Below are 27,446 nucleotides of genomic sequence, written 5' to 3'. Positions count from 1 at the left end.
CGCATGTACATCTACTGTAATTATTTACTCTATGAACGTATGCATGCCTGCGCTTAGGTTTGGATTCATTGCGATCTGCGATGTGCGTTGTTCACTTAAATGAGTCATAGAATAATTTGAATGGACCAGCTACAATCGGAACTAACCAAAGTGAATACAGATCATATCTTTCGTCTATCTTAATCACACAAACCATCATTATCTCTAATCACCTCGATATCAATGAAGTGTTATTAAATCCTTATTCCTTCGTTCTTCCCTTCTCCCTCCTGGTTCTGTCATTCACTAGTCTATCTTAAATGTGGGGCTACGGTGATTGAGTGGTCACATTACTCGCTTCTCACCAAGGTGATCTGAGTTCGATTTCTGGCGGAGCCAAACTTTGATAGTTGCAAGTGGGAACATTGCGGACTTTGCTACGAGCCGATGGGTTTTATTGGGGAGCACTCCTGTTTTCTCCACTCATTCATTCCATCAATGCTCCATTCTTCTTCTGACAACTTTCATTTTCTGTAATGACATCGATGTTGACAAAATCTTTAGCCCATTTGTACATTCTAATCGTATTTCCTATGTCTCACACAAGGCATGAAGTAAAAAAAACATATAATTAAATAAGTGGCACGTAAATACAAATGACTAGAGTCAGTTTGACTTTATCTTTTTTTAGGAGTTTCCTTTTGCAGGATACTGTTTATGTATGAAACAGAATCAGGTGTGGTTTAATGACTCACGCGTGATTGAGTCATTCCTAAATTCTTTTTCCATTTGTCGATGAATAATTGTGCTTCTTATATCTAACCCAAAGTGTTTTAAAATCCAAAATAAAGTTCTATGATGTTAACTTTAGATTTAAGTTAAATTTGCGCGGGCTGAGTGTGCGTAATGAATAACGCCCCCACCACTTCCAGACGAAAATTCTTTTGTCACTATTTGGTATTGGTAGCCATATTCGTACAAGGTGGAGCTCGAGCAGACAGAAGAAAGTTGGTGTGACAAGTAGTGATACGGTGTTTACCTCGTCATTAGTTGATGTTTTATGAAGGAAATGCCTAGTTGTAACTGACGTAGTAATGTTAAAGAAATCTGGGAACAAATGTCGCAAACCTGAGATATCTTTCCTTCTATTCTAAACAAGATTACCGTAAATGTAAGTGTTGATGGGCCACACAGTAAATAACGCAGGCTTCGTACAAGGCTACGATGCCAAGTGGACGTATGTACCTGTTTCACATTCGTTAGCACATTTATTATGTAATTAGAATATGAAAGGACTTTCAGAATTACTCTTATTAACTATATCCTCATTTGAGTAGAGAGAAACGTAGTAGAATATTAAACGGCAGTAAATCACTTGGTTTTCATGGGCAGAAATTTCGAATTATCAGTCAGGTTCAAGAAAGTTGATTAAAGAAGACAGTGATTTTAATGTTTCATACTTGTTTTTAAAGTTAATGTATTGGGTTTCAGAAGTGGAATACTGCAAATCCAGTAAGCTGTTGAATTTTTTTTTCTGTTAGTGAATAAGATTAAAGTGAAATTATTAGTTCTCTGTATCCATCTGTGAACATTATAGTTAAATGCACATCTACTTACAGTGAGTCAAAATTTATACCAAATAATTCTTTCTAACTGCATATTTTGTCTCTTGAGAGGTATTATTTTTGTAACTTAAAAGGCTGTATAATGTTCACCAAGTACATAAGCGAGTTCGACACAGTGTTTACTTACCCTTACTTATATCAAAGTTTTTTGTGGCTGTAGTCATTAAACATATCTTTTCATATGTCTTGACATTTGCTGCTCAATTTTTCAGCATTTCTGTTGGGTCGTTAAGGCCCGTCTGCAACAGTCTGGAATCTGAAAGCAGTTTGTGTCCTTATCCTTACATGAATGATGTCACATTGTGCACGAAAACAGCTCTGTCTAAAATTGTGATTTTCAATGTCTGAATATACTGATTTCTAAAGTAGTCACCAGAACGCAGTAAATATACAGCGCCAAAATAAATGTTTTTTGATGGTTTTTATATTTATCATGCATTGTACATGAGTGCACAGATAAATTTTGTATAGGCTATTCATTTAACATATGAAAGTTTTGGTAGTTCAATAATATTCATTTATACTTTAAGGCAGAAGTAAATGCTAATATATGAATTTGTGTGTTCGGCCTTTGAAAAGTTCTGGTCGTAAACTTGATGGCACTGATTAGTGTTTTTTCTCTTTCTCGTTGAATTTCTACCATACTGTCCGTTATTATCCGTTTACCTCTTCGAAACTGGAACATCGGAAACTGCAAATATCACGAGCGTTCTTCTATGCTACCAAATAACTCAGATTGGGACAAATAGTTCAAGTTGACAAGGGAGATTCTGACCATCCCCCACACCACCCATGACGTCAAAGGGTCACGTGGGTCAGTCAGCGGTTAGAGTCCGTCGGACACAATATAAAACATTGCAATTGTAGACAAACCTTTATCGACAGATATCCCTAACCCAGTTGCTAGGATATATTTTAATTGTCAAAAGGAGCCACAGATATCCAATTCTAATTTTTTTTTTTTTACAAAGTGGAAACTTGGCAGAGGTGTGGGTTTTCTCAGAGTAGGTATATGTTTATCCTCCACCAGTTGTACTTTGTTAATGCTCCAGTTCACCTTTTCACCTGCCATCCATCATTGATACATTCTTTGCCATTTGAGAACTGACAAATTATTTTTAATTATGACAGGAAAAAATGTTTCCATTGCTTGAAGGGTTATGTTTTTATGATTAATGCATGGGTACTTTTAGATATGCTAATTAGGCTTACAAATTGATGTTGTCATTAATCATACGTGGTACCTTAGTGTGTTCAAAATTCTTGGCATGATTTGGCCTGTACCTCATAATGTATTCTAAACCCATTTACACTTGCAATTATTGTGCATCCCTAAAATTAAAATAAACCTCAAATTGCTGCCCGCCAAACACATCCATGTTCTACTGTAGACCAACTTGGACTGATCTTGCATTGTTGAACAGTTGATAATTCTGAAGGAGAGCCTCTTTTCTGTAAAAAAAAAAAAAAATTGTTTACTTCTGATGTCATTAAAAAAAAACATAAGCTCATGACAAACTTTTGGTTGGGTTAGGTTAGCTACCTACATTAAAAATACTGCAAAATTGTGTGAATGGTTGGCTGGATTAAGTTAGCCATATTAAAATTTTGTTAAATCATGTGAATGATTGGTTAAATTATTGACTATTATTCTCCTAATCGGGCTTTCACCGGGTGGCAAGGAGTCCCTTTTCACTCACTTCCTTCCCCCCAATCCTTTACCACTATTTCCTTCTCGCTTCCTTCACAAGCTCTCCCATTTCCTCCATATTCTCAACCCCCTTCCCTGTACATTAAATAATTTGTGCCTCCCCCTCCCCCCCCTCCCCCCTGGATGATTTCCCATCTCACTCCTCATGTTTCTGATTACATCTGTCGAATCTCCTATCCTCCTGCCACCCTTAAACTTACAGTACACCTCCTCCCCTGCTCCCCAACCCTGACCCCTCTCATCATGGAGTCCCCAGTTATATCTTTCCTCAGTCTCTCATTTCTGCCCTTTCTCCTGGAATTTACAATTTCCCTTCTCCAGCTGTGTTTCCCTCATCTCTATTGGAAACTCCACACTTCCCTCCTCTCCAGCTATGCTGCAGCTTTTTCCTTCTCCCTTTCCTCACTTCTATTACTGCTTTCAGGCCTTCGGCACCCCTCACCAATATTTCTGCCCCCCCTTCCCTCCGCTATTACTCCTTCTCACTAACTAAATACACCCCTATTCTTCTCTACTCCTGCCATGTCACTTTCCCTCCTCTCCTTTTCTTTCCTTCCATGATCTCTACCCCTTATTTCTGACACTGTCCTCCTTCACCTCTGGTCCCCCACTCCCCTTCCCACATTGCTTACCCTGTCTTTCCCAGGTCCTAACCGCCTTGAAATATAACCCATCTCTAGTTTACTCCTATTACTCCCAACAATCTCAATATTCCCTTAATTTCTATACATTTCTGTCTTTCTCTATCTCTGGCTCTTTCTGCCTGCAATCTCTGTAGTCTTTCCTCCTTTACATTCTCATGCAGCTCGTCTAACACTGCGTTTAAAACTAGACTTCCATCATCCCCCTATTTTTCATGTTTCTTTGTTTAATTTTCATCCTGAACTTGTTTCTGGATGTCAGCCAAGTTACCCTCCAGCAATTTCACCATTTGCCCCAGCTTTCACACGTCCTCCTCCATCTCCCAGATAGCTCATTTTTCCACTTCTTCCTTCTACCTGTTCCACTCCTGGCACATTTCCTTTCCTCCCTCCATAATTTCTCCATTTATAGTATCTCTTAGCCAGTCATTAAAACTCCCTCCAGCTGGTTTTCACATATCCCCCTAACATCATTATCTCCTGCCCCTTGCATAGCTCCCTCTTCCCCACAAGCCTATTTATTTCTGTGTTCCTTTCGTCCTCCTTTTCCTCTACATTTCCCTTGTCTGCCTCCTCCTCCATCTCCTCATCATAACATTTCCTAATTTCCGCTCGCCCGTATCCTGTCCTTCACATTTTGTGTGAAACCAAACTCCACACCCATCACATTTAACTCCCTGCTCACTTGTGTTTTAATTGTCTCGTACGCTCATCCCACTTGTCTATTGGTACTTCCTGTTTATCGCTGTCGGGTGCACATACTTGTTGGCATGGCTTTCTCTCGTGCTGCTGCCCGCTGTGTTATGTTCACATTATGCTACATTCTCAACGTGATGAATTATGCTCACATTTAATGTCGCCTTGTGAAACTTACGATCCACCTGTTGCAGTCCAGCCAATCAACAAGTGTACTTTTTTTTTTCACAGGTTCATATAAGGCAGTCATTTCACATGATTCTGATCATTAAAAAAAGTAAAAAACTTTCCAAAGAACTAAGCTAGCCAACCATTTACCATTTTTTTTCTCTCAAAAATGATGGTAGAATATTTAGTCATCAAATTAAAAACATTGAGAGTTACCTATCAGAAAAGTGCACTTCCTTGTGGGATATTCTATTTTAAATAATTATTACTCCGTACAATATTAAAATTAAAAAAAAAATGGTCAACTATCATCCTGTCTTAAAAAAGGTAATGGAAACACAAAACATATGGTGGGCAGAGGGTGGTAATTTGATTTATTATTAGTTATAAATTTTCAATTCAATAAAAAAAATTATATTTTTTTTACTCAAGGTTTTTGGGTCATTCCATGTGAAAAAAAACAAATTTAAATTATTGGGTTTCATGACTATTTTATTAAAATTTTATATTTACACCATAGATGTACCAACTATTTAACAGTACAAAACCAATTTTTAAAATTTTTTATTGGCAGCCATATTGAAATTAGACTAATTTTTCTACACGAAAAGTAAACGTATGAAAATGTGTGTATTTTAGGGTTTCGAAAAATTAATGCTGTACTTTGTCTATTACAATTAGAACATTCTGGTTTTGACTGGTTGAAAGAAGGTATTCTAAGGTATCATGTAAGGTATATACATGCAAACAAGCATTTAAGGTACTAGGGGAAAATGGGACTTAAAAGTGTGCCAAAAATGAGCAAAATGACCTAATTCAAGGTCATACTGATGGTGAAGGGCTATGAACCACTGACTGGCAATTTTTCTTCAAGAACTATGACTAATAGGGATCACATCCATGGAGAAGTAAAGACTGGATTGTAAGCCCTTCTTGCTTTTTTTATGTTAAAGTAGCAACATTTAAAAAAAAAAAATTGAAATTTCAAGGTTAAATAACTGTTAAAAATTACCAGATGCTAGACTTATCACTAATACATTGACAAGATTCATTTAGATAAGAGCCGACAGAACAAGCCATACTTAAATAATAATACTGTGCTGTATATATACCTCACTCATGCGTTAGGTACAACAAAACTTGTTGACTCTATTAAAGTTCACTGCACACTGACTTGCTGGCTACGGTAACACTGGAGTTAGTTGGTTTTAGCCTACAAGAACCAGTTTAAAACAGTTATCATGCAGGATTGGTAGAGACTAGTTCCATGAGGTTTTTTCTATTAGTCATACAGTATACATTACATCTTTATTACACTAAGCTTTCGGAAACATATATAATTTATTTGGATCATAAATATATAGCAAAAAATCTGCAATTGTATATATTTAATGGGAAAGCAAACAAGTGAATTTCTGTACACCTTTGAGAGCCTATGGCTAAGAAACCACAGTGAACCACAAAATGAAACTTGCAGGTTGTGCTAAGTACCAGTAGGGGTATGCCATCCCAAAGTGTGTAATTTTTGGCAGGTCCCGCTTAACAGTTATTTGACCTTGAAATTTCAATTTTTTTTTTAAATGTTGCAACTATAACATAAAAAAAAAGCAAGAAGGGCTTACAATCCAGGCTTTGCTTCTCCATAGATGTGACCCCTATTAGTCATAGTTCTTGAAGAAAAATTGCCAGTCAGTTGTTCATAGCCCTTCGCCATCAGTATGACCTTGAATTTGGTCATTTTGCTCATTTTTGGCACACTTTTAAGTCCCATTTTCCCCTAGTACCTTAAATGCTTGTTTGCATGTATATACCTTACGTTACATGATACCTTAGAATACCTTCTTTCAACCAGTCAAAACCAGAATGTTCTAATTGTAATAGACAAAGTACAGCATTAATTTTTGGAAACCCTAAAATACACACATTTTCATACGTTTTCGTGTAAAAAAAATTAGCCTAATTTCAATATGACTACCAATAAAAAATTTAAAAAATTGGTTTTGTACTGTTCAATAGTTGGTACATCTATGGTATAAATATCAAAATGAAATAAAATAGTCGTGCAACCCCACTTAGGTGATTTCACATGGAATGACACTTTTATTATTATTAACATATATTTGTTACTTGAATGACCAAAACTAATTTTGTTCTACACCAAGTATAACATTTGCACATTTGACTTGTTTCTTTATGGGCATTTTGTTGATAATATGTATATTTACCATTCATTATATGTAACAAAAAATTATGATCAAAGAGAAACCAAAGGTGTTAGGTAAGATAAATGATTACACTTTGAATAATTTATAATGTCTAAAAGTTATACTGGCGGAATAATTTGTTTTGTATTGAGTCGTATTTATGTGTTACTGTGTATTCTGGGATAGAAGATATTCTGTTAGTTTGGGCTCTAATTTTATCGCCCTTGATAAGTAATAATCTCACTTCCTTTTCCTGTGGTAACAGTGGATGTGCTGTGTGCTGGCTTAGTTTAATTTCTGGTCATATTTATCTACATGGCCACACAGAGATTTTCCCAAGAATCAGTCAGGAGTTGTATATCAGAATGCAAACATTTGAAAAAGCAGCTGCTTTTAAACAAGCTTTACATACACTGTTTAGTTTGCCATTTTGTATTTAGGCAGTTAGGCTAAACCTCATGTAGTAAAATTTTTACTTATTTGTTTTTAAGTTTTGTAATATATAGTCATTTGTGTGTACATGTTTCAAAAGAAATATTACTTATTTTTGATAATAAAGGTAGGATAAAGTTTTTACTACCCACTTTTAAATTATTAAGTTAGTACAGATGTAGTAAAATATCTAATTAATTATTTGTTTTTTCTTTTCGGGAATAGTTATTTGTGTGTACATATTTTAAAAAAAATACTACCCACTATTAAATTATTAAGTTTGTACCATTTTTAAATGGTGCTTAGTCTTGTGAAGCATAGTTTATTTGGCAGCCCAGGAAGCGCTAGCTAGGCAAATGTTTTTACACTTCAAATCCAGAAAATATTTTTAGGGCCCTGACATGTATTATTTCCTCAGTTTACTTGAACCTCGATAATGTGCTTCCTCTGTGACAACATATTTGGCCCAAATAAATTACAAAAAAAAATCTATTATATCAAAATATTAGCTTTTTGGTTTTATTTGTGGGCTATTTCATTAGGAAAATTTGATACAGGCTGTTCACATCTGGAAAGTCAGGGAAGTTGGAATCACTTGCAATCTCAGAAAAGTTTTGAAATTCCCCAGTGAAAGTAATTTGAGGGGTAAATTTAATATTCTGTCCACACCCAGACTTTGAAAGAATTTTTTTCAAATAGTGTTTTAGTATATAGTCATACACTGTAAAATTGTATATGCCAGTTTCTGTTTGAATTTTAACTTTGGTATATAATTATGTCACCTATGGGAATGGTGAAAGATTTATTTGCATTGTTTTTTTTTAAATCGCAATATAGGTGTGTGTGTGTGTGTGTATATATATATATATATATATATAGTCTAATAAATTTTAAGTTTTGGTCATGGAAATTCGAAGAAATTTATTACAGGATTGTGTCGGCATTTGGTTAAAGCAGTTGGCTGGTTGTTTGTGGAGGAATGGCAGTGAGGTGACGCGGTGTGCGTTTCAGGTGCGTGATCAGTGCGTGCTGGGCGAGGGGGGTGTAGCGAGATGCCGCTCCCTCCCCCTCCACCGCCGGGGCCCCCGGGCCTGCCGCTCGGGCCTGTCCCCAGCTCCGACGGCGATGGCAGGGGCATGCTGCTGCAGTCCATACGGCAGGGCAAGCCGCTCAAGAAGGTGTCCACCAACGACCGCAGTGCCCCTGCCGTGTCAGGTACGTGGCCCTCCACTCTTCACTCTGCAAGTCACGAAAAAGTAGCAGAATTGAAGGAGTGGTCACGACTTCACTCTGCATGTCACGAAAAAGTAGCAGAACTGAAGGACTGGTCACGACTTCACTCTGCAGGTCAGGAAAAAGTAGCAGAATTGAAGGACTGGTCACAACTTCACTCTGCAGGTCAGGAAAAAGTAGCAGAATTGAAGGACTGGTCACGACTTCACTCTGCAGGTCAGGAAAAAGTAGCAGAACTGAAGGACTGGTCACGACTTCACTCTGCAGGTCAGGAAAAAGTAGCAGAACTGAAGGACTGGTCATGACTTCACTCTGCAGGTCAGGAAAAAGTAACAGAACTGAAGGACTGGTCACGACTTCACTCTGCAGGTCAGGAAAAAGTAGCAGAACTGAAGGACTGGTCACGAAAGTCTCGAAATAAACAGTAACGCTCTAGAAGTCTCAAAAGTGTGTGTGTCCCGTTCTAGGTTCATTATTTCATATTCATGTTTAACATGGTTGAACTTGCACCCTTTTTTAGTTTCCAGACTTCAACAAGATGAAACAGTGTATTGTGGATACTGGCAAAGTAAATTTTTTTTTAATATTTTTGTATGCAGCATGGATAAGGAGAACCAAATGGAATAAATAACTGAAAATTTTTGGGTTTAAAGGCAATGCTGGTTGGTGAATTCTACGAGATATGGTTTAAAATTTCTTCAGAAAAATTTATTTTATTCAGTCTTTTAAATTTATAAAAAAAAAATCTGAGGATTATGATAGGCTAAGTTAAATTAATTTTTTTTTTTTGAAAGCCATGATTCCTTATTACATAGTAGTCAGTAAAATTTTAATTTTTAAATCTAAATAGTTTGTTTTATATTCTAATTCTTTCTCCTTATCCATACTCCACGAAAACAATAAAAATGCAACATTGCCGGCTAATTTCGCAAAAAATATTCAATGTAATTATTTTTCCATAGTTGTGAAAGTTCAGCAACCCAAGGTCAGCAAGTTTAACTGTGTGGAACATAAATATAAAATATTGATCTGGAATGGGACATCCCCCCTTAATTTCCAACAGCTCTTGGCTGACTTCCACACTGTTTTTTGACTCTTCACTTTAGTTAATAGTTGCACATTGCAATAAAATAGTTTAGGACAATATTCTTATATGCTTAATTTGGAAATTCAGCATGTTCCAGCAAATAGAACATCTCTTTGAAATTATGTTTAATTTTGCTTATATATAAAAATAGCATTATGGTATTATAAAGTTGTATGTGACGAAGTTAGGTTTATTAAATTTCTGTCTTTAACGATGATCTGTTTATGTAAGGTAAACAACTTTTTAAGGCGCATAAAAGACAAAGCGTTTCATTATGTGACGAAGTCGAGAAATTGTTTCACCATGTATTTGTAGACATTGTGATCTAGATTTGATCCCAGATGGGGATGCACCCATGGTTACGCAGGTAGGTGGTGGTGTGAGCTGATGGGTTTTCGTGTGCTGGTCCAGTTTATACTTAAAATACATTCCGTCAGTACTCCAATCTCAAATAATCACTTCTCATTATCTCTTTAAGACCAGGCGTTCAGCCCTAATACAGCCATCCAACTATCTCGCTGCTTTCACCTTGTTAGGGGGTAGAAAGTCAGGTAAGTTGCAGTTGGTCAGGGAAAGTCAGGAATATTACATGAAACCCTGGAAAAATCATGGAAATTCCCTAATGATAATAATGTGAGGAAAAAAGAGTTATACTTCAGTCTGCCATCACTCAGACTGGGAAACGTTTTTCTTCTTTTTCTTTTTTTACTTTTTATTATGTAGTCATTGGTACTATAAAATGGTTTATGCAATGTTCTGTTTGAAATAAAGAAAGTGGGGAGCGAACTAAGCCAGCCATGGAAATGGCGGAGCCTGGATTTTCTTTATTTTTATTAAAAATTGGCAAATATGTAAACTATTAAAGACTAATAATTTTGTCAGGGATAAGGCATATGAAATTTATCAGTATTGATACTTGTCCAAAATTGGTAACTTGAGTACTGAAATTAATGCTTCATTTATGGCAATTGAGAACCAAGTTATTGCATTTGTGTTGATTTTTGCTCATGTGTATGTGAGTGAGTACCGGTCAGTTGCTTTTTCGTTCAAACCGTTTCTCCTTCATGTATACGTGGTTTTTAGATAAATCAGTCAGTGCTTCTGCACTTTATAATTAGCAAACAATTAAGATATCTGTAAAAGTTCTCAGCCTCTATAAAGTTGGTGGTAATTTTTTTATATAAAATTTTTAATTCCTCTTTTTTATGTCGGTGGTTTTTTCGACAGTTGTTTCTAGCATGAAAATGAATTTTTTTTGTTAAGAGGTTTTTGTCATGTAATGATGGTATGTTAACAATTTTAGCATAATAATTTCCTGGCTATTATGATTTTTATAAATCCTACATATATTAAAATGAATGTAAGAAGTTATGATCTAAACCTACATTAGTGTTGTGTCCTAATGGTGAGGTCTTCAGCACCCTAGCTAACTAAACTCTTTCAAAAAATTACTGCATTAGCTTATCTTTTGTTTGGTTATCGTCCGGTATTAGCTGAGGTGATAAAACTTGCCTTAAGTGATAAGATATTAGCAGTCTTCTGACAGCTGTTCAGTAAATGTCAATTGACAGCTATTTGTATATTATTACAGTTTGCTAAGCAGTTGCTTCAACCCAAATAAACAATTTATTTTCAAATGGGACACAATAAATTGGCTGTTATTATTGAAAATTAACATATGTTACACCAACATTGGAATATCATTAATTTAATGATTAAGAAGTAAATTATTTTTCAAGTCTTAACCTTTCATGTAATGCTAGTCATTTGTGTTGCTTTTGCATTTAGAGACAATAACACAGAAAAACTCTTAATAATATTCTACTAAATGTTTTACATTCTGTTAATTTTATTTGTCCATTTAACGCTAAAACTTAATTTTATCATTCTAGTCTATGTGTGTATTTTCGTTAATTAATGCTGCTGTCAAATATTTTGTAGATTGTATAATTGTTGAAAGTAATGAAAAAGAATGTAAAATGTTAAATTTTTTACTGTGAATTATTTTTAAAGTACTGTTTATACACTTTAACAGGTACCTTCGGGTTGGTATCATTTCAGTTTCTCTCCATGTCTAGTGGTATTTTGGATCAAATTAATTTGCCATGGATGATGAAGTGAGAAACAGGATAAAAGATTAGTCAGAATTACTGCAGTACTCTAGTTAACAAACGATTTGAATGATTTTGTCAAAGTCTTTTAAATTTACATAATTCACAGGGTGTCCACATTGTGGAAATTCAGTGAACTGTCAGGGAGTAGAATTAGGGAATTTACATGAAATCCTGGAAATGCCATAGTGACAATAATTTGAGGGGGAAAATCTCATGCTTCAGTCTGCCATCACCCAGACAGTGAGAATGTTATTTTCCCGATGGTGTTTTAGTGCCTAATCACACTACGAAATAGAATACATACTCAAGGTTCAACTAGAAATAAAGAAAAATGGAGAGAGAACAGGGCCAGGCTATGTGGATGCCTGAGGCTGGATTTTCATTTATTTCCGAAAATTGCAGCATAGATTTAAAAAAAAAAAAAAAAAATATTTGGAAAATTTGAAATTTTGGTCATAGAAATTTTATTACATATCTGTGTGAACATCATTATATATATCAATGGCTTAGAATGAAAACCTTGTATCTCATAAAATGCAAATTTTACAGCAGAGACAAAAAACAGTGCTACTGATATACGTGGTTTCTTTTTTCCCGATAGAAAGCAGTAGGATGCACATTTTATTTCTTTCAGCCAAACATTTTGTGAGATACGAGGTTTTCCAGCCCAAAACATTAAAAAACTTATTTTCGTCCAAAAAATTGAGATACGAGGCTTTCATTCTAAGCCATCGATGTATATATACACACACACACATATATATATGAGTCTGGATCATCATTGTAGCCAGTTGTGCATGTGAGCCGTGGCGGGAAGATGTAGGAACTGACTTGTGTGCAGGCGGGGCGAGCAGTGCGCCCACGACGCTGGGCAAGAGCGCGTCGCCGTTCGGGACTGTGAGGGTCGCCGGGGGCGGAGGCGGCAGCAGCAACGGCCTGGGTGGGCTGTTCTCTGGCGGGATGCCCAAGCTGAAGCCGACGGGCCGCGACATCGGTCAGTCTGCGACACGCGCAGTTCTGTGTGCTCGTCTCCCTCCCTCTCCCTCCCTCGCTGGAGTTGTTTCTGCACGGTGGTCATGCTTCCAGGTGCCGTCGCTGCGCCTTGCTCCAGAGAGGATTGGTCGTCGCACTCGAGGCCCGCGCAGAGTACATCATCATCATCACCTGTAAGTTGGTGTCGAAACTGCTATTCGTTAAGATTTATCTCATTTACAAACAAGGTTTTCCATGTAGTTTTAGTGTTCAGAGTTAGTTATACTAAGAGATGGAATGTACATTTCATCAAAAGAAATACTCTATGTTATATTTTGAAATTTCAAAAGTTTTCAGGGTTATGTTCTAAAATGTGACACTTAATACGCACCATAATAAATTATAATTATTTGTTAAAATTATAACTGATGCATTTAGAAACTGTTTTTTTTTGTCCAAAATATGTGCAGTTTTATTTCTTGAGAGGTTGGCCAATATGAAGGGAAAATTCTGAAATAAAACCTTAACCATAAATAAAAGGAAAGAATTTGAAAGCGAACAACAGAGTTAATCCCCCGAAATGAAATTCTGTGTTTGCTTTTGTCCAATATGTATGCGTGCAATCTGCATTCAAGACAGGTTTTTATTAGTGCAAGTACTGGAGTGATTATAGTTATAAGGGTTGTTCAATAAGTAACAAGACAAATCAAGGTAGCTCAAAAACTGTTTATTTAATTAAAATAAAATTTTTACCTCTTTTTCAACACAATTCTCTGCCCCCAACCCAACACTTATACACTTGTCCCATCGTTCCCTGGCATAAAATTCTTTTGGCTGCTTTCGGAGCCACATTTGCACCTGAATCTTGACTTCTTTGTTGGAGCTGAATTTTTTGCCATGTAGAGCTTCATTAAGGGGACCAAACATATAGAAATCTGAGGGGGTGATATCTGGACTGTAAGGAGGGTGTGGAAGAATCTCCCAGCCTAAAATTCTTTTGGCTGCTTTCGGAGCCACATTTGCACCTGAATCTTGACTTCTTTGTTGGAGCTCAATTTTTTGCCATGTAGAGCTTCATTAAGGGGACCAAACATATAGAAATCTGAGGGGGTGATATCTGGACTGTAAGGAGGGTGTGGAAGAATCTCCCAGCCGCTAGTTTTTTAATGTATTCTTACGTTATCTATGTTGTGTACGGCCGTGCGTTGTCGTGAAGCAAACTTGCTCTTTTTTTTCAAAAGTCCATGACATTTAGTGCAAATTACAGGCTTTAATTTGTTTTCCAGCATATCAGTGTAATATTGACCAGTGTTCATTGATCTTCAAAAAAAATTCACATAAAATCGTGCCTTGTGAGTTCCAGAAAAGTGTAAGCGTCACTTTAATAGCAACTGGCTAGGTCTTTAATATTTCTGCATTGGAGAACTTGTGTGTTTCCACTCAAGGCTTTGTCTCTTCAATCAGGATCGTAATAGTGAATCCATGTCTCATCGCAGTCATCGCCCATTAAAATTTTTAAATAATAATAAAAAAAACTTCTTTCTCAGTGAAACATCGAGCTTTCAACTGTTTATTCATTTGGCCTCGTTTCTTTGTGGGAGTCTGTAAGTTGTCCCTGCACCAATCTCACGAAGGTTTTCTTGTATTGCAGTTTATTTTTAATGATATGGACAATTCCAAAACTTACAGAACTTTTGCAGCTATAATTTCAACAGGGATTATTCTCTTGTCTCGGATTATCATGTCCATGCGAGATTCAAAGGAGGAAGTGGCAATTTTGACAGCTGGTCAGAAATCTTGTAAGGATGACAACCTAAACTTTTGAATGTTTCACATTTATTAAATAAACCGTTTTTGTGCTACATAAATTTTGTCTCTTTACTTATTGAATGACCCTCATATTTATTGTCCTTTTTTTCCATTTAGATTTTTTAATTTTTATTTATTTTTATTTATTTGTAGAAATGAGTTTTTGGATACTTGCTTTCGTTTTGTTCGTACAAAGATTTCTTGAATATTTTTAATAATTTGGTCATTATTGACAGTTAACTACCTAGTAGCCTCCCGATTATCTGGGTGCAGTTTATTCAGTTTGTGGGTTAACCGTGCCATATTTCACTTTCATAAACCGTAAAAACCAAAATAACTTTTGAAATTTTATTTCCATGCACATACAATGGCAATGGCATTTATGTAGCATTAAATACAATGCAATGAAGTAGTAATGCAAGTTAATGTGACTAAGCAACAAACAATATTTTTCTCTTTCCTCAGTAGCTATTCGCTTATTTCATTGCATAATTATTTCTGACTACGCTCAAGTGTTCAGCAAATGTTTATGTTCCTCCATCCTGCAGCTCTGGAGTGAAAATCAAGAAGCTTTCAGGGCTAGTTTACCTGGCACCACTAGGATGTGCTAGTGGCAAATCTTGGCACACACACATTTAGTAAACAACAGTTTCGAGAATTATGTAAACAGGTTAAATAATCTTTCTAATATAAAATGTTAAATTAATTCTTTTTAAATTCTTATTATAACTGAAATGTATCTTTTATTTCAATAACATGATTATTTTGTTACTCCGAAATGTTGGTAGCGCCTACATAGGAAAAAAAAATGTTATGCTTAAGCCCTATTATATAAGCAATGCGGTACGTGAAATTTTTAAATTTAATTTTTAGTTGTTTAATCTTTAAATGTTATGCAACATTTATTTAAATGCACATCAATAGTATTTAGATATATATTAGTACTGTAAATAATTTTAACAGGGTAAGTTAGTCAGCTAGCACACGTACTTGTTTAGAAAACAAATTATTTTGATTAAAATACTCTCTAATGGAAAAAAACGTATTTGACTAGCGCTGTTTTGATTAGTGCTCAGTTTTACTGGAATTAATTAGGGTGTTCTTTGAGGTGCGGGTGTTGCAGTATTTGTCCAGATAGTCAGGATGAACAATTTTTAATCAATATTTTTTTAAATATTGTTTTAACCGTGATTTTTTCGGTTATCCGTGGACTCCTTGATGGTCATCACCCCAAATAATCGGGAGTCTACTGTGTATTGCTTTCACATTTTTTTAAAGTGATCTAATGTGATCACTGTACACATTCCAGTTGAGGAGATTGTGGTAATAATTTAGCATGGAACTTTTCTACTTTAAGAAGAAGAGACAGTGAGGTGAAATTTTTTTTTTTCTAGCTTCAAAACTCGAACAGGCGCCCAACAGCGGCAGACATAAAGAACAGGGGCCCGCCTCCACAGCCGCCTCCCGCTGCTCAGAAGCCAACCATGCCACTGGTGAGCACTGTTCAGGTGAACAGTTCTACTTCATACTTATCATTAACAGTTTTACACTGTTTAGAAAAAAAATCTAAAGCCAGCTCCAAACAGTTTAAAAACAATTAAATTTTTAATGTAGAATATATTTAAATGAATGTACAACATCAAAACGCCATCATACCTCATTATCACTTGATTAATTACTACACTGTGAAGTAAATAAGTAAACAAGATTTTGACTTTGTTTTAAACAAATTGTACAGGAACGTTAGGGGTATTTTGCATCAGACAGTCGGTGCTTGTACTGTGTAGTGTATCATTGCAGTAAAATCTATTTAGTGTGATTTGCTTTAACACATGTTAAATATATATATATATATATATATATATATATATATATATATATATATATATATATATATATATATGTTGTTTAGGCAAAAATTTTCTCTTTTTAGTAAAAACAAGCAGTTGATGGGGTCTGAAATAATGTATCTGAGCCATACATGAAACATCACTTCATGATTAGATCATCCTTTTTGCATTTATGTATAACAATTTATATTGATCACATTACTTATTAAAAAAAAAGTTTGAATGGTCTACCCTAAAAGTCAAAAGAAAACAATTAGAAAATATTTACATTTTTAAGTATTACACAATCACTCTTAAAATACCGCGTTTAACTTTCCGTTTCACTTAAGCTACGTATTACTATTTAGTAGTGTGTTAAACGTAACAAAGCAAACAACGAATGCAGTTTGCCGGAACAAAACAAGTGGCTAGCTGCCATGGTGAAGCATACGGCCATGAATAACTTGGTGACGTGACCGCGAATATTTGTCCATATTACTCTCTGACAGTCTCTCTGTCCTATGAATTTTAAAGAATAATCTATGATAATTATGATGTTTGAAAGATTTTTACATAAATAAAGAGTGGATTACTGTGAAATTATTGAAATAGCTTTTGAAGCAACGTACCAAATTCCTGTAAATATGGCGTCTTCGTGCGTGTTCGGCAATGTTCATTTTACAACAAAGAAATATTGTGGAAAGACAGTTGGCAGCCATGAATTTCCAAACATTACATCCGAAATCTTATCATTTTCTGTTTGTAAACGTAAACAATCGTTCTGAAAATAGCAGTGATATTTTAGAACAAATATTTCCGTTAAATATCTGAAAATAAATTACCGTAAATGTTAACACGCGATTGTACACAAAGTACAAATATGAATTGTGTAATAAAAGGTTGCTATTTTGAGATGCTTCAACATTCACATTTTTACTCAAGAACAAATATTTTAATTTTCAACTTTAAACAATTGTGAATTACGGCAATATTGTGTGGTTTTATCGTTTTCCCCGTGTGAGGTTAATATAAAAAATGGTGAACATTTTGTTTAACAATATTTCTACTGTAGCTTTCAGCTTGGAACTAATGTTTGCGGTGCTGACGTCTTGGGTGCAAAAATAAGGCGACTTCCAATTTTCGCATCTCTCGTTTATGTAAAAATGGTCGCCTTATATTCGGACCAATACGGTAAATGTAAATACATATGCTTTAGTTCTTATTATTAAAACTTTGAAACAAGCCTGATATTGTTATTACAGTTAATATGCTTCTTTCATCTATGTAGTGAATGTTGTCTGTTCTAAATACTTGCCACATTTATGTTATGAAGTCTCAAATTGATTTTTTTTGTGATGTAATGATACTACAAAGATATTATTGTGAAAATATAAAATTCTTGGTTGTTTTTTGTTTCCAGAGTTCGTCAGATTCCGTGCACGCTGGCATGAGCAACAACAGTGGCATGTCTAGTCGGCAGCCGCCCAGTTTACCGAGCAAGCCTCCGGCAGGAGGCTACGGGAAACCGAACCTCGCGCCTAAGCCCCCGAGCACTTTGTCGAAGCCGTCGCCACCGCCCAAGAAAGTGATGATGAACGGTGGCGTGGGCCGGCCCATGGTGACCAGGGCTCAGAGCATGCGAGTGCCTCGATCGCCGCCTGTCGCCCCGTCGACGGAGCCACCCTTCCCTCCTTCGAGCAAGGAGTTCGGCAGCTACAGGGGGACGGGCCTGCCATCTTTCCATCAGTCCCAGGACTCCCTGCACCATCAGCGCTCGCACCTGCACCCCAACCCCCCTCCGCCCCCTCGCACAGCCACCCTTCCTTCCAACCTGAACCATCACGGCATGAAGCAGCCCGCGCCGCCTCCCCCGCTGCTGATGCGGCCGGGCATCAGGCCGCCCGTCACTCGTCCCCCGCCCCCGCCCTCCCGGCTCGGGTCCAACATCCTCCCGCCGGTGTGCCCGCCCCCTCCGCCGCCCACCACCGCTCCCCCTCCTCCCCCGTACCGCACAGCCCCCGCCTCTCACGTGCCGCCGCCACAGCCGCCGCAGACCAGGCTGGCCCCTGCCGTGAGTGTCCCTGGTGCCCTGTCGTGCTGCTTGCCCTTCGCCGGCGTGCGTAGGTGGGTGTAGCCTGACACCTGGTGCTCGCTGTTCGTAGGTTCCGAGCTTGGCACCGCCTCCTCCGCCAGTACGCAACACTTCCATTAGAAACGGCGTGTCTCCGGGATCCACGGACATTGAACAGCGCTTCGCTAGTATGTTCCATTTGGTGCACGAGTTCCCCCCACCTCAGCCCTTCCTCAGAGTCGCCAAGATGTACAACAGCCATAATGGTAACTTTCATGTGCTTGTACATGTTCGACTATTAGGTTACGTATTAATCAGGAATATGTTATAAACTAGAATGTTATAACATGTTTTTCCATGTTCTATTTGCATATTCAGACTTTTATAATGATTTGTTCAAACATACTTAGAAATGCATGAGTGATGTGTAGTAGGTTTATATGTTTGTTATGGTCAGTCATTTATCTTTACAACACTGTGTAAAGCCTGAATTTCATGAATTATGTTGGGTGGGTAAGTGAATCGCAGAATGTGTTTTAAGTGTCTTAAGGAATACGATTATTTATAGTCATGTAGCAAAATGAAGTGTCTAACTGTTTCAAGTTGCATTTGTTTTGCCAAACAACCTGATTCACATGATATTTTTTCTGTTTCAGTGAAACAGCAGGCACCCATGGTTGCCAAGCAACAAGCCCCACAGCCTCCAATGTTACAACTGAGTAACAAGATGTGGGAAAATGACTCCTCCAATTGCTAGCAAAAAACATTGGTTCGTGCGTGTTGGCCCAATGTGATTATCGTTAATCCTTTTGATATGTTCAGTGAAGTTTCCTGGACGTAACATTGTACATATTGTGATAATTAATGTCTCGTAGAGCATAGACCTTATGTCAGCTGACATTATTTTCACTCCCATGTAGGATTTTGGCTATAGTCATTAAAGAAAAAGTAAACAGCTATGTGAGCATGGGCGAAGTAACTTATAACGTTATAGCTAATGAGTGGTATTGTTTGAAAATGGAAAGCTTTGTTGGTACAATGGGTGTTGATATGCTGTGTAAGGTATGAACAGCTGTGCTCATTCGAAAATAATCACAATCAGTGATGTTTAAAGAGTAGTCCATCGAGAGGTTTTGCAAATACTGTTGTAAATGTGGCAGCTGGTCTGTCTGTAAAGCTATTCTACAGAAATTTTTTTCAACCCATTAAATTTTGGATAAGTAAGGACAAAGTAACATGAAATTCGGTCCATTTCACTTAAAATGTGAAATTTTTTGAAAAGCATCTTTATCTGTTTTTGAGTCATAGCATCAGTTTTTTTCATAGGTAAATGCATCAAGCAAGCTGCTACTGTATTACATGGTGTAGATTGATCGTTCTATCTTTACACTTCATTGCAACTATCGGGTGTCGCCATTTCCCGTAGGTGGTGCTGCAAGCGAGAAAACAACAAAGCATGTGCATGCAATTATCTAATATGTTTGAGTTATTCTATTGTGACCTGTAACCAACACACTACAACACTTACAGTTGATACTATTAAAATTTATAACTGGGACATTCTTTTATGTTCATATTCTACCGTGTTTTTTCACATAATCGTCACACATTTTGTACTAAAATTAAGTTTGAAAAGTAGGGGTGCAATTTTTATGCGAAAAACATTTTTTGTTAGGTAAAGTTATTCACAAAGACAAAACCTATTCATTGAAATTACATTTATTTAAAAATTAAGAGTATACAAAAGCACGCCAAACAATTTAAATTAATGTCATACAGCAAAAACCTTTTTTCAACTTAAAATAGAAAAATAAAATTTGTGACCCGAATGCGAGCCTGAACTAATGCATAAATATTGTTGTACACTCACCACGAAAGAGTGCGGGCTATCAAATGTAGTAAACTCGGCACTCAACAGAGAGTGCGCGTTGCACGTAATCTGCAAGCTATCAATATCGATATTCGACTATGTGTGCACGCTCTATGCGGGAATCAACTTAACCAAACATGAATGATGCCAACTAGCGCTAGCTACATTTTATAAGCGGTGCATCGCAGCGATGCAGACGAACCGATAAAGGTTATAACATTAATAAACGTCTTTAAAATATTAAACCTGAGCAGAGCTATTGGAAGAAGATTTTACCTGCATGCACTGTCCTACTACCATATTCTGGAAATGCAGCAAAGCCAGTGTTACTACAGCTTACAACTTCTAAGTGAACCCACACTCTGATTGTTTCATTTGGGATACTGTCTGAGTGATTGTTACTGTGACCTGATAAAAGGAACACACGGGTATGAATTGTGGCCAAGTGCTTATCTTACTGCCTCTTTTGTGGGACTTACAAACTGAGCATTAAATTTTTACTTTTGCATTGAAAGTTTTAAAAAATTCTAATTTTTACCCCAACAGTGCAAACTTCGGACACCTCAAAGACACATGTTGATGACCTCTTGAACTACCCTAAAGCTTTAAAATATTTTAAGTGTTACAAAGGAAATAGTAAAGAAAATTTCATGATACATTTCTGATTGCCATTAGAAATTTTTCTTTCCGCTCGAAAATTTACCAAACCAACAAAGCCAGTCAAGCGCAGACCTTGTAAAAAGTTTTAATTTTCCATGCAGGAGACTTGCAAACATGAATTTTCCTGAATTTTTGTAATTCTGTCTAAAAGAGAAATTCTTACTGTGTAGTAATTTAATAACAATATTTTTGTTATTATTGAACTCTACTTTTAAATATATATTATTGTAAAACTAAAGAATTTGGTGGTACATTGCTACATAAAAGGTAGACGAAGATAGGTTTTCTTTTGGAATTTTCCATTAATTTCTCTATTTTGTACATGCGTCAGAACAGTATCGGTATTACTCCCTAAGTCTGTTTGAATCAAATAAATGTTAATGTAATTTTAATTACGGTTTTGCCAATAAATCTATGAACAACTTGACTTACCTTAAAGCTGGTTCTCAAATTTAAATTTATTTCAAGCACATGGGTTTGACTCTGTAGTTTGGCTTCAGTGTCATAGAAAGAGATAGCTTATCAATTATAACCACAAATTATTAGTCAACAATTGATAACTTAAATGCATTTTATTAGCAGTGGCGTGGTTTGTATGCTTTCTAACTTACAGGATAGGATCAGTGAGAGGTTGTGAAGTAAACTCTGTTGTTGATGCAAGGCTTTCCAGCTAAGAACTGCTCACTCAGCTATTGAGGCATTGATACTACCACAGTTAGTTGCTGATAAAGCATGTTGGAGAATGTGAAAACATATTGATCATTACATTACACTTAACATTGTAAGGGTTGTGACTAAACAAGAAAAAAATATTTGGCTAATAGTAATAATATTATACAAGTCTTTTGTACATAATGTTATATTTATATTTTAATAAACCAGTTTTTACAGGTTAATGGGAATAGTTTGTTGATTTTAAGCTGAGGTTGGTCTTGTAGCAAGATGAGACAGCAACAGTTAGAGATAGAAAGTGATTTGTCACATTTTCACTGTTCAGTGTATGTATGTACGTACATGCGTGCATACTGAAATTGAAGATTTAAAAAAAAAAAATTTTTTTATGCTCACTTGCTGCAGATACTATTGATGGAATCCATACAATCGCATATTTCTATCAAATATTTTTTTGTTCTGCTCGTAATATTTTCGATAAATGTTTTTGTTTAAATTCATAAATTGGAATATGTATCTTAATATTTGATAAGATATCTTTATTTTATTTTGTTATAGCCGTGTTCAGATCTGTCATATTGCAGTTTTGTAATTTTCCCATTATAATGCATTCAGCATGCCCTTTTTTTGCAGTCAGAACTACACTTTTATATGGTTAAACTAGTTACGTGAGGATTTGATAGCATTTTGATAAAATATTTTTTTTTTTTTTAAATAAATTACATCTTAAAATGCCTTAAATTTTATCTCACTAATAGTGATAAAATATTTACTTCAAGTATAGCAATTAACTGCAATTTACATCATTTATTTTGGTTACCACATGACCTATTTTTATAATTCTCATTTTTCAAAACTGTGTAAAACTGGTACAATGTTGGTATTTTTTTTATGTAAACTATGTGTCAGGAAAGACTGTCCGATCTTGGAATTTTGCCTAGAGAAAATGCTATTGCCCAAAAGTTAAATTATCCAGACTTGATAAAAAAAATTTGCAGGCGCTGAAAAGTGACTATCTAGGTATTTTTTAAAAATATTTTTACTACATACTCATTTGATTTGATTAATGTTTGCATGGAACACAGAATAAATAAAAGTTTACATAATATTGTAAAGGAACATTTAGGAATTCCTGAACAAATTCTGGCTCTCGTTCCTGAGATAGTGGTTTTGAAAACACAATTTAGAGATTTTCCAATACTTACACGTGTTAATGCCTATTACATAATTGGTTTTTAAATTTTATATGAAAGATTACGTAAATGATTCTCAAAAGTATTCAGTATAGATTAAAGCATTGGCCATTCACAAAGATTGGCGGTATCTTTGTTGAACTATGTAACTTTTTAATTTTGGTTTTTCATTCACTCTTTCTGATACTATATTGAAATTGTCTTCTTAACTGATATGAAATCCTGAAGTTTTACCAATGAGTTGTGTAACTGATATACATTTCTACTTAATTCAGTATAATATATATTGAATAGGCTAAATTTAAAGTATGTTCTTATTTGGTCTTGTAGCCATAGAGTATGTACTTTGGTTTTTCTTGTCTACATTTCCTTTTATCATACCAAAATAACATCATAATGTAAAAAAAAACTCCTGAAAAGATGTCTGATATATCACACTTGCATAAAAAATATAAGTATATTTACCTCTGAACACATGTGTATTGCTCACCTTATAAATCGTGAAATTGCTATTGCTGAAAATTCAATTTCAATGGATTAGTTAATGTTACAACTAATAGGTATGTACACATTTCTTTTAACTCTCCCATATTTTTATAAACTTTAATTTAATGATGGAATTTCATAAGAATTTTTAAAATATCTTTAATTTTTTTTATAGAAATATAATTTTTCAACATATTAGGTTGATCATTTTTAGTTTCATGTTTTGTGTAGATTTTATTTGTTCTGCCTACACACACACAGAAAATGTTTCACACTCCTGTAACAGCTTGTAACATTACAAGTTGAATTTTATAAATGTTTTCATTAAACAAGAAACTGTAGTTCATTTGATGTTTATAGCCCATCCCATCATAAATGTGTACTTCTGAATGCACATTGGTGGCCTTGTTTTAACTATATACAACCAGGTTTGTTAGCTAATGTTTTATGTTTTCAAGATTAATATAATAATAAGCAGCAGCAACATAAGTCGTGTCAGTTTACATATGTAATGTATTACTGTTGTTGAACATGTTAAAGTTTGTGAGTTAAGTATGTTGTTTACTTGGTTCTCGGTTTATTAGAGGCCATTTCGGCAAAAAATACCCTGCAATTAACAGATGTTTATTAGTAACAAGTGTTAGTATTGCAATGCATTCAACCATTTTTTTTTTTTTTGTGATATAACTTTTTTCCTAACTAGCAAGTACCTTAAAATTGTAATGGCTGGCCGATTCTGCTTACTAAAATATTGCTGAAACTTGGTGTTAGCTTGTTTGTTTCGGTGTTGGCCAACCTGAGGTGTGGGGCCCGCACTGAAGTTCGTCCTGTTCGTAGGGCCGTAGGTGATTGTCTTGGCGTCGCGTGTACAGTGTAAACAAACCAACGTGTGTGTTAAAGGCTGTGGTTTACATGCATTCTTTTAAGGACAGTTGTTTTCTCCGTTTTACCAGTTTTTAATTGTGACCCGTTGTTGCGAGTGAAGTGGGGGGTACAAAGATTGTTGATGGATTTTCATTGTTTGTTAAGACTGATAGTGTGTAAAGTTGTTAGCGAATGGGGTTCTTGTAACCGAAAGAAGTCTTTGCGCTACCACATTCTGACAGTCCACCTCCTGGCCGAGATTAGCGAGAGAGATTTAAGTTTTGTCATGCGTGGATGTAAACAAAGTAACAAAAAATGATCCTAGTTTGTGCACACCTCTAAGCCTGTTCTTTTACTTTAGCGGTAAATAACAGTTTTTTTTTTTTTGCTTTATTAAATTTTTTTTTTTAACATATTTTTTGCTTAGCTTTTAAGTTTATAACCAGTTTTCAATAAACTATCATAGGCTTTCCCTCTGTCTTTGCTGAAATCTTTCCTCCCCTTTAATATAAAAACATACAACACTTGTTCTTGTACACACATTTACATCCTCTCCATATGCCAGCAACACCTGCGGTGTTACCTCAAAAAAATGTTTGCAGTGATGATGGGAGGTTTAAGCAACGAACATATTTTCTTTATAATAACCCAGTGTTCCTATTTTAGACTGATAAAAGTTTTTCTATGTTCTTATCTGTACAGCATTTTTTTTTAACTGCTTTTTTGATGAAGCTGAGTTAATTATCACTGAATAATTAATGTGATGCACGCCCATAATTTATTTGAAGCAATCAATGTAGGCACGTGGTCCATATAGGTAAACATCTGAAAAGTTTTTTATTCATTTATTATTGACTTTATGGCACATTTAAAGTGTTTAGTCTTCTCTTACACGTAACCAATTTGCCCTACTACACAAAGCTCATGAATACTAAATCTAATTTATCCAAACTAATAAACAATAAAGAGCTGATATGATGTGCCTCAGGAATAAATTAACTTGGCTGTGGTTCTGTAATCATTGGCGACATTTAATTATGTGTTTTGCAACCTTATGTTTGCAAGAGTTTTTGAGCCTCGCAACTCTGAAGGTAGCCTTGCAAGATGTAGAAGTAATCCAGGTTCCAAAACATCCATAGCTACCTTGCATTATTTAATATATTGCGAGCTTCTGGATTGGTGACGAAGGTGACTGTCTGTGACAAAGCTTCTTGACGTTTCATTGTTGTTGAATTTGCATTATGTGCTGTGGTGTTAGCTATTTACCTGTTCATCTCTTGTACAGTTTCTTTCACTGTCATTGTCAAATATATTTTTTTCCCGTGAATTGCTAGTAGCTCAAATGAAAATGTTTGGGTAGTTTAGTTTATTTATTTTAAATAATTACGTAAAATGTTTGAAGGAATTGGTATGTGTGTGTGCGTGTATGTGCTTGTTAAAGTTTTGTGACTGCTGCTTTAAGCAAGTTACTTGTTAGTTTGTGTTGATCTGTTACATTAAATTTTATAGAGTAAACTGATCACTAGTTGATATAATGCATGACTTATAACTTATAACTTCTAACTTCTATCTTTCTGTAAGTGTTGTTGGAAGTCATTGTACAGATGTGGAAGGTATTTATCTTAAAGTTGTTTTGAAACTGGTGTGTTGTAACCTATTGCTAACTAAAATTTATGTTGCTTGAATGCCATTTTGAGGCTAAGTAATAACTTCTTTTTTTTTTTTTTGAAATTTTTGTACTTAGATAAATATTAGTTTTTAGTTATTGAATTTTGTGTATATGTTATTCTACTAAGAAATTAAGTTGAAAGTATTACAAAATACTTTATATTATGTAATTATATGAAATTAGGTAACAAGTTTGGCAGCTGAATGTTTTTCTTACTTTCACTTTTTTTGGTTAGTGTTAGATTGACACTTTTTGGACTTAGGAGTGTTACTTTTATCAAAAGCTGTTTCCTTTTGATGGTGACTACATGCCATCTTTATTTTTATAAAGTTGGTACACTGCAGGAAACTCGAAGTATTTTGGGTATTTATAGAGAAGCTCATAATACTAACTGTGTGCCTGATGAAATATGTTGATAAATTAAATTAACATAAGTAATCAGCAATTTGAAAGACAAGTAATAATCTCTAACATATCATGTGTTTTTTTTTTGTTGGCAGTATAATATTCAGAGCTAACATAATGCTAATTAAATGGAACTACATTTACAGAAATTAATGTTTTTGAGTTTAGTACTAAAAATAGATATATTATTATTGTGACATGCATCAAACACATGTAGTGTTATTATGGTAGTTCACTAAGTTTGAGTTAGTTATCATTTTTGATAATGAGTTAAATCTCTCTATGGTTTATTTAATTTTCATATACTATATTGTATGTTTTTTTTTGTTTCTATACTTAGATACTTAAGTACCAAACTAGTGTGACACGATTATGATGATAAAACATTTATAACCTATTGTAACTATTTATTTGAATAGTGTTTGTATTTAAAATTGTGAATTTTTTATTTAAGATTTAACACAATATTTTTGAATTAATTTTTTTGGTGTTCAAAGCTTTTTTTTTAATGGAAGATGTATTTAATTGAGCTAAAATGTTTCGTAAGAACATAAGATGCCTCTGTACTGTGACTTCTAAAGGTATCTCTCTCTCTCTCTCTCTCTCTCTTGTTAAACACTAGTCACTTGCGCTTATCTTTATTTAAAGGAAAAGTAATAATAGGCATGGGATGGGAAATAATATTGGAAAATTGTATTGAGTGCCTAATGAAGCGCAGTTCGTAAATAATACAATAAAACTGTAAATATGGTTAACTATATATATATATCCTGTAAATAGCTATGCTGATTTATAAATATAATGTAAATCTGTTCACAGAAATAAATATTTTTATTTCATCCAAATATTTTGTTAAAATTTTTCTGTTTTTATCATTATGCTCATTCAAATAACATGTTTGTTCCCTGTACATCAGAATATCTTTGGTTGAAATTGATATTTTCAAAGTTATTAGATAAGTAAATTTAAGAAAATGGTAGCATCTCACAAGTTTTAAACTCCCTCCTTAGGATTTGTGTTGGTATAAAAATGGGCAGTCAAACATGATCAAATCAG

At 35.1% G+C, this 27,446-nt stretch overlaps 1 protein-coding gene across 2 annotated transcripts; it reads left to right on the top strand.

Moving 5' to 3' along the window:
• Positions 1–894: 894 nt before the first annotated feature.
• On the top strand, positions 895–26,413 carry LOC134534089 (uncharacterized). 2 transcript variants are annotated; one of them, XM_063372120.1, is made up of 8 exons: positions 895–1,150; positions 8,468–8,671; positions 12,732–12,884; positions 12,977–13,056; positions 16,066–16,164; positions 17,921–18,571; positions 18,663–18,837; positions 19,228–26,413. In XM_063372120.1, the coding sequence occupies exons 2-8, from the start codon at positions 8,509–8,511 to the stop codon at positions 19,326–19,328; spliced, it is 1,422 nt and encodes a 473-aa protein (XP_063228190.1). In that variant the 5' UTR covers positions 895–1,150; positions 8,468–8,508; the 3' UTR covers positions 19,329–26,413. The 2 variants fall into 2 exon arrangements, with proteins under 2 accessions (XP_063228190.1, XP_063228191.1); XM_063372121.1 differs by having other exon boundaries at positions 895–1,216.
• Positions 26,414–27,446: the final 1,033 nt, after the last annotated feature.

Source organism: Bacillus rossius, chromosome 7, assembly GCF_032445375.1.
Source record: "Bacillus rossius redtenbacheri isolate Brsri chromosome 7, Brsri_v3, whole genome shotgun sequence".
NCBI lineage: Eukaryota > Metazoa > Arthropoda > Insecta > Phasmatodea > Bacillidae > Bacillus > Bacillus rossius.
The sequence above is the reverse complement of the archived record's forward strand: the minus strand, read 5'-3'. Positions and strand labels throughout refer to the sequence as shown.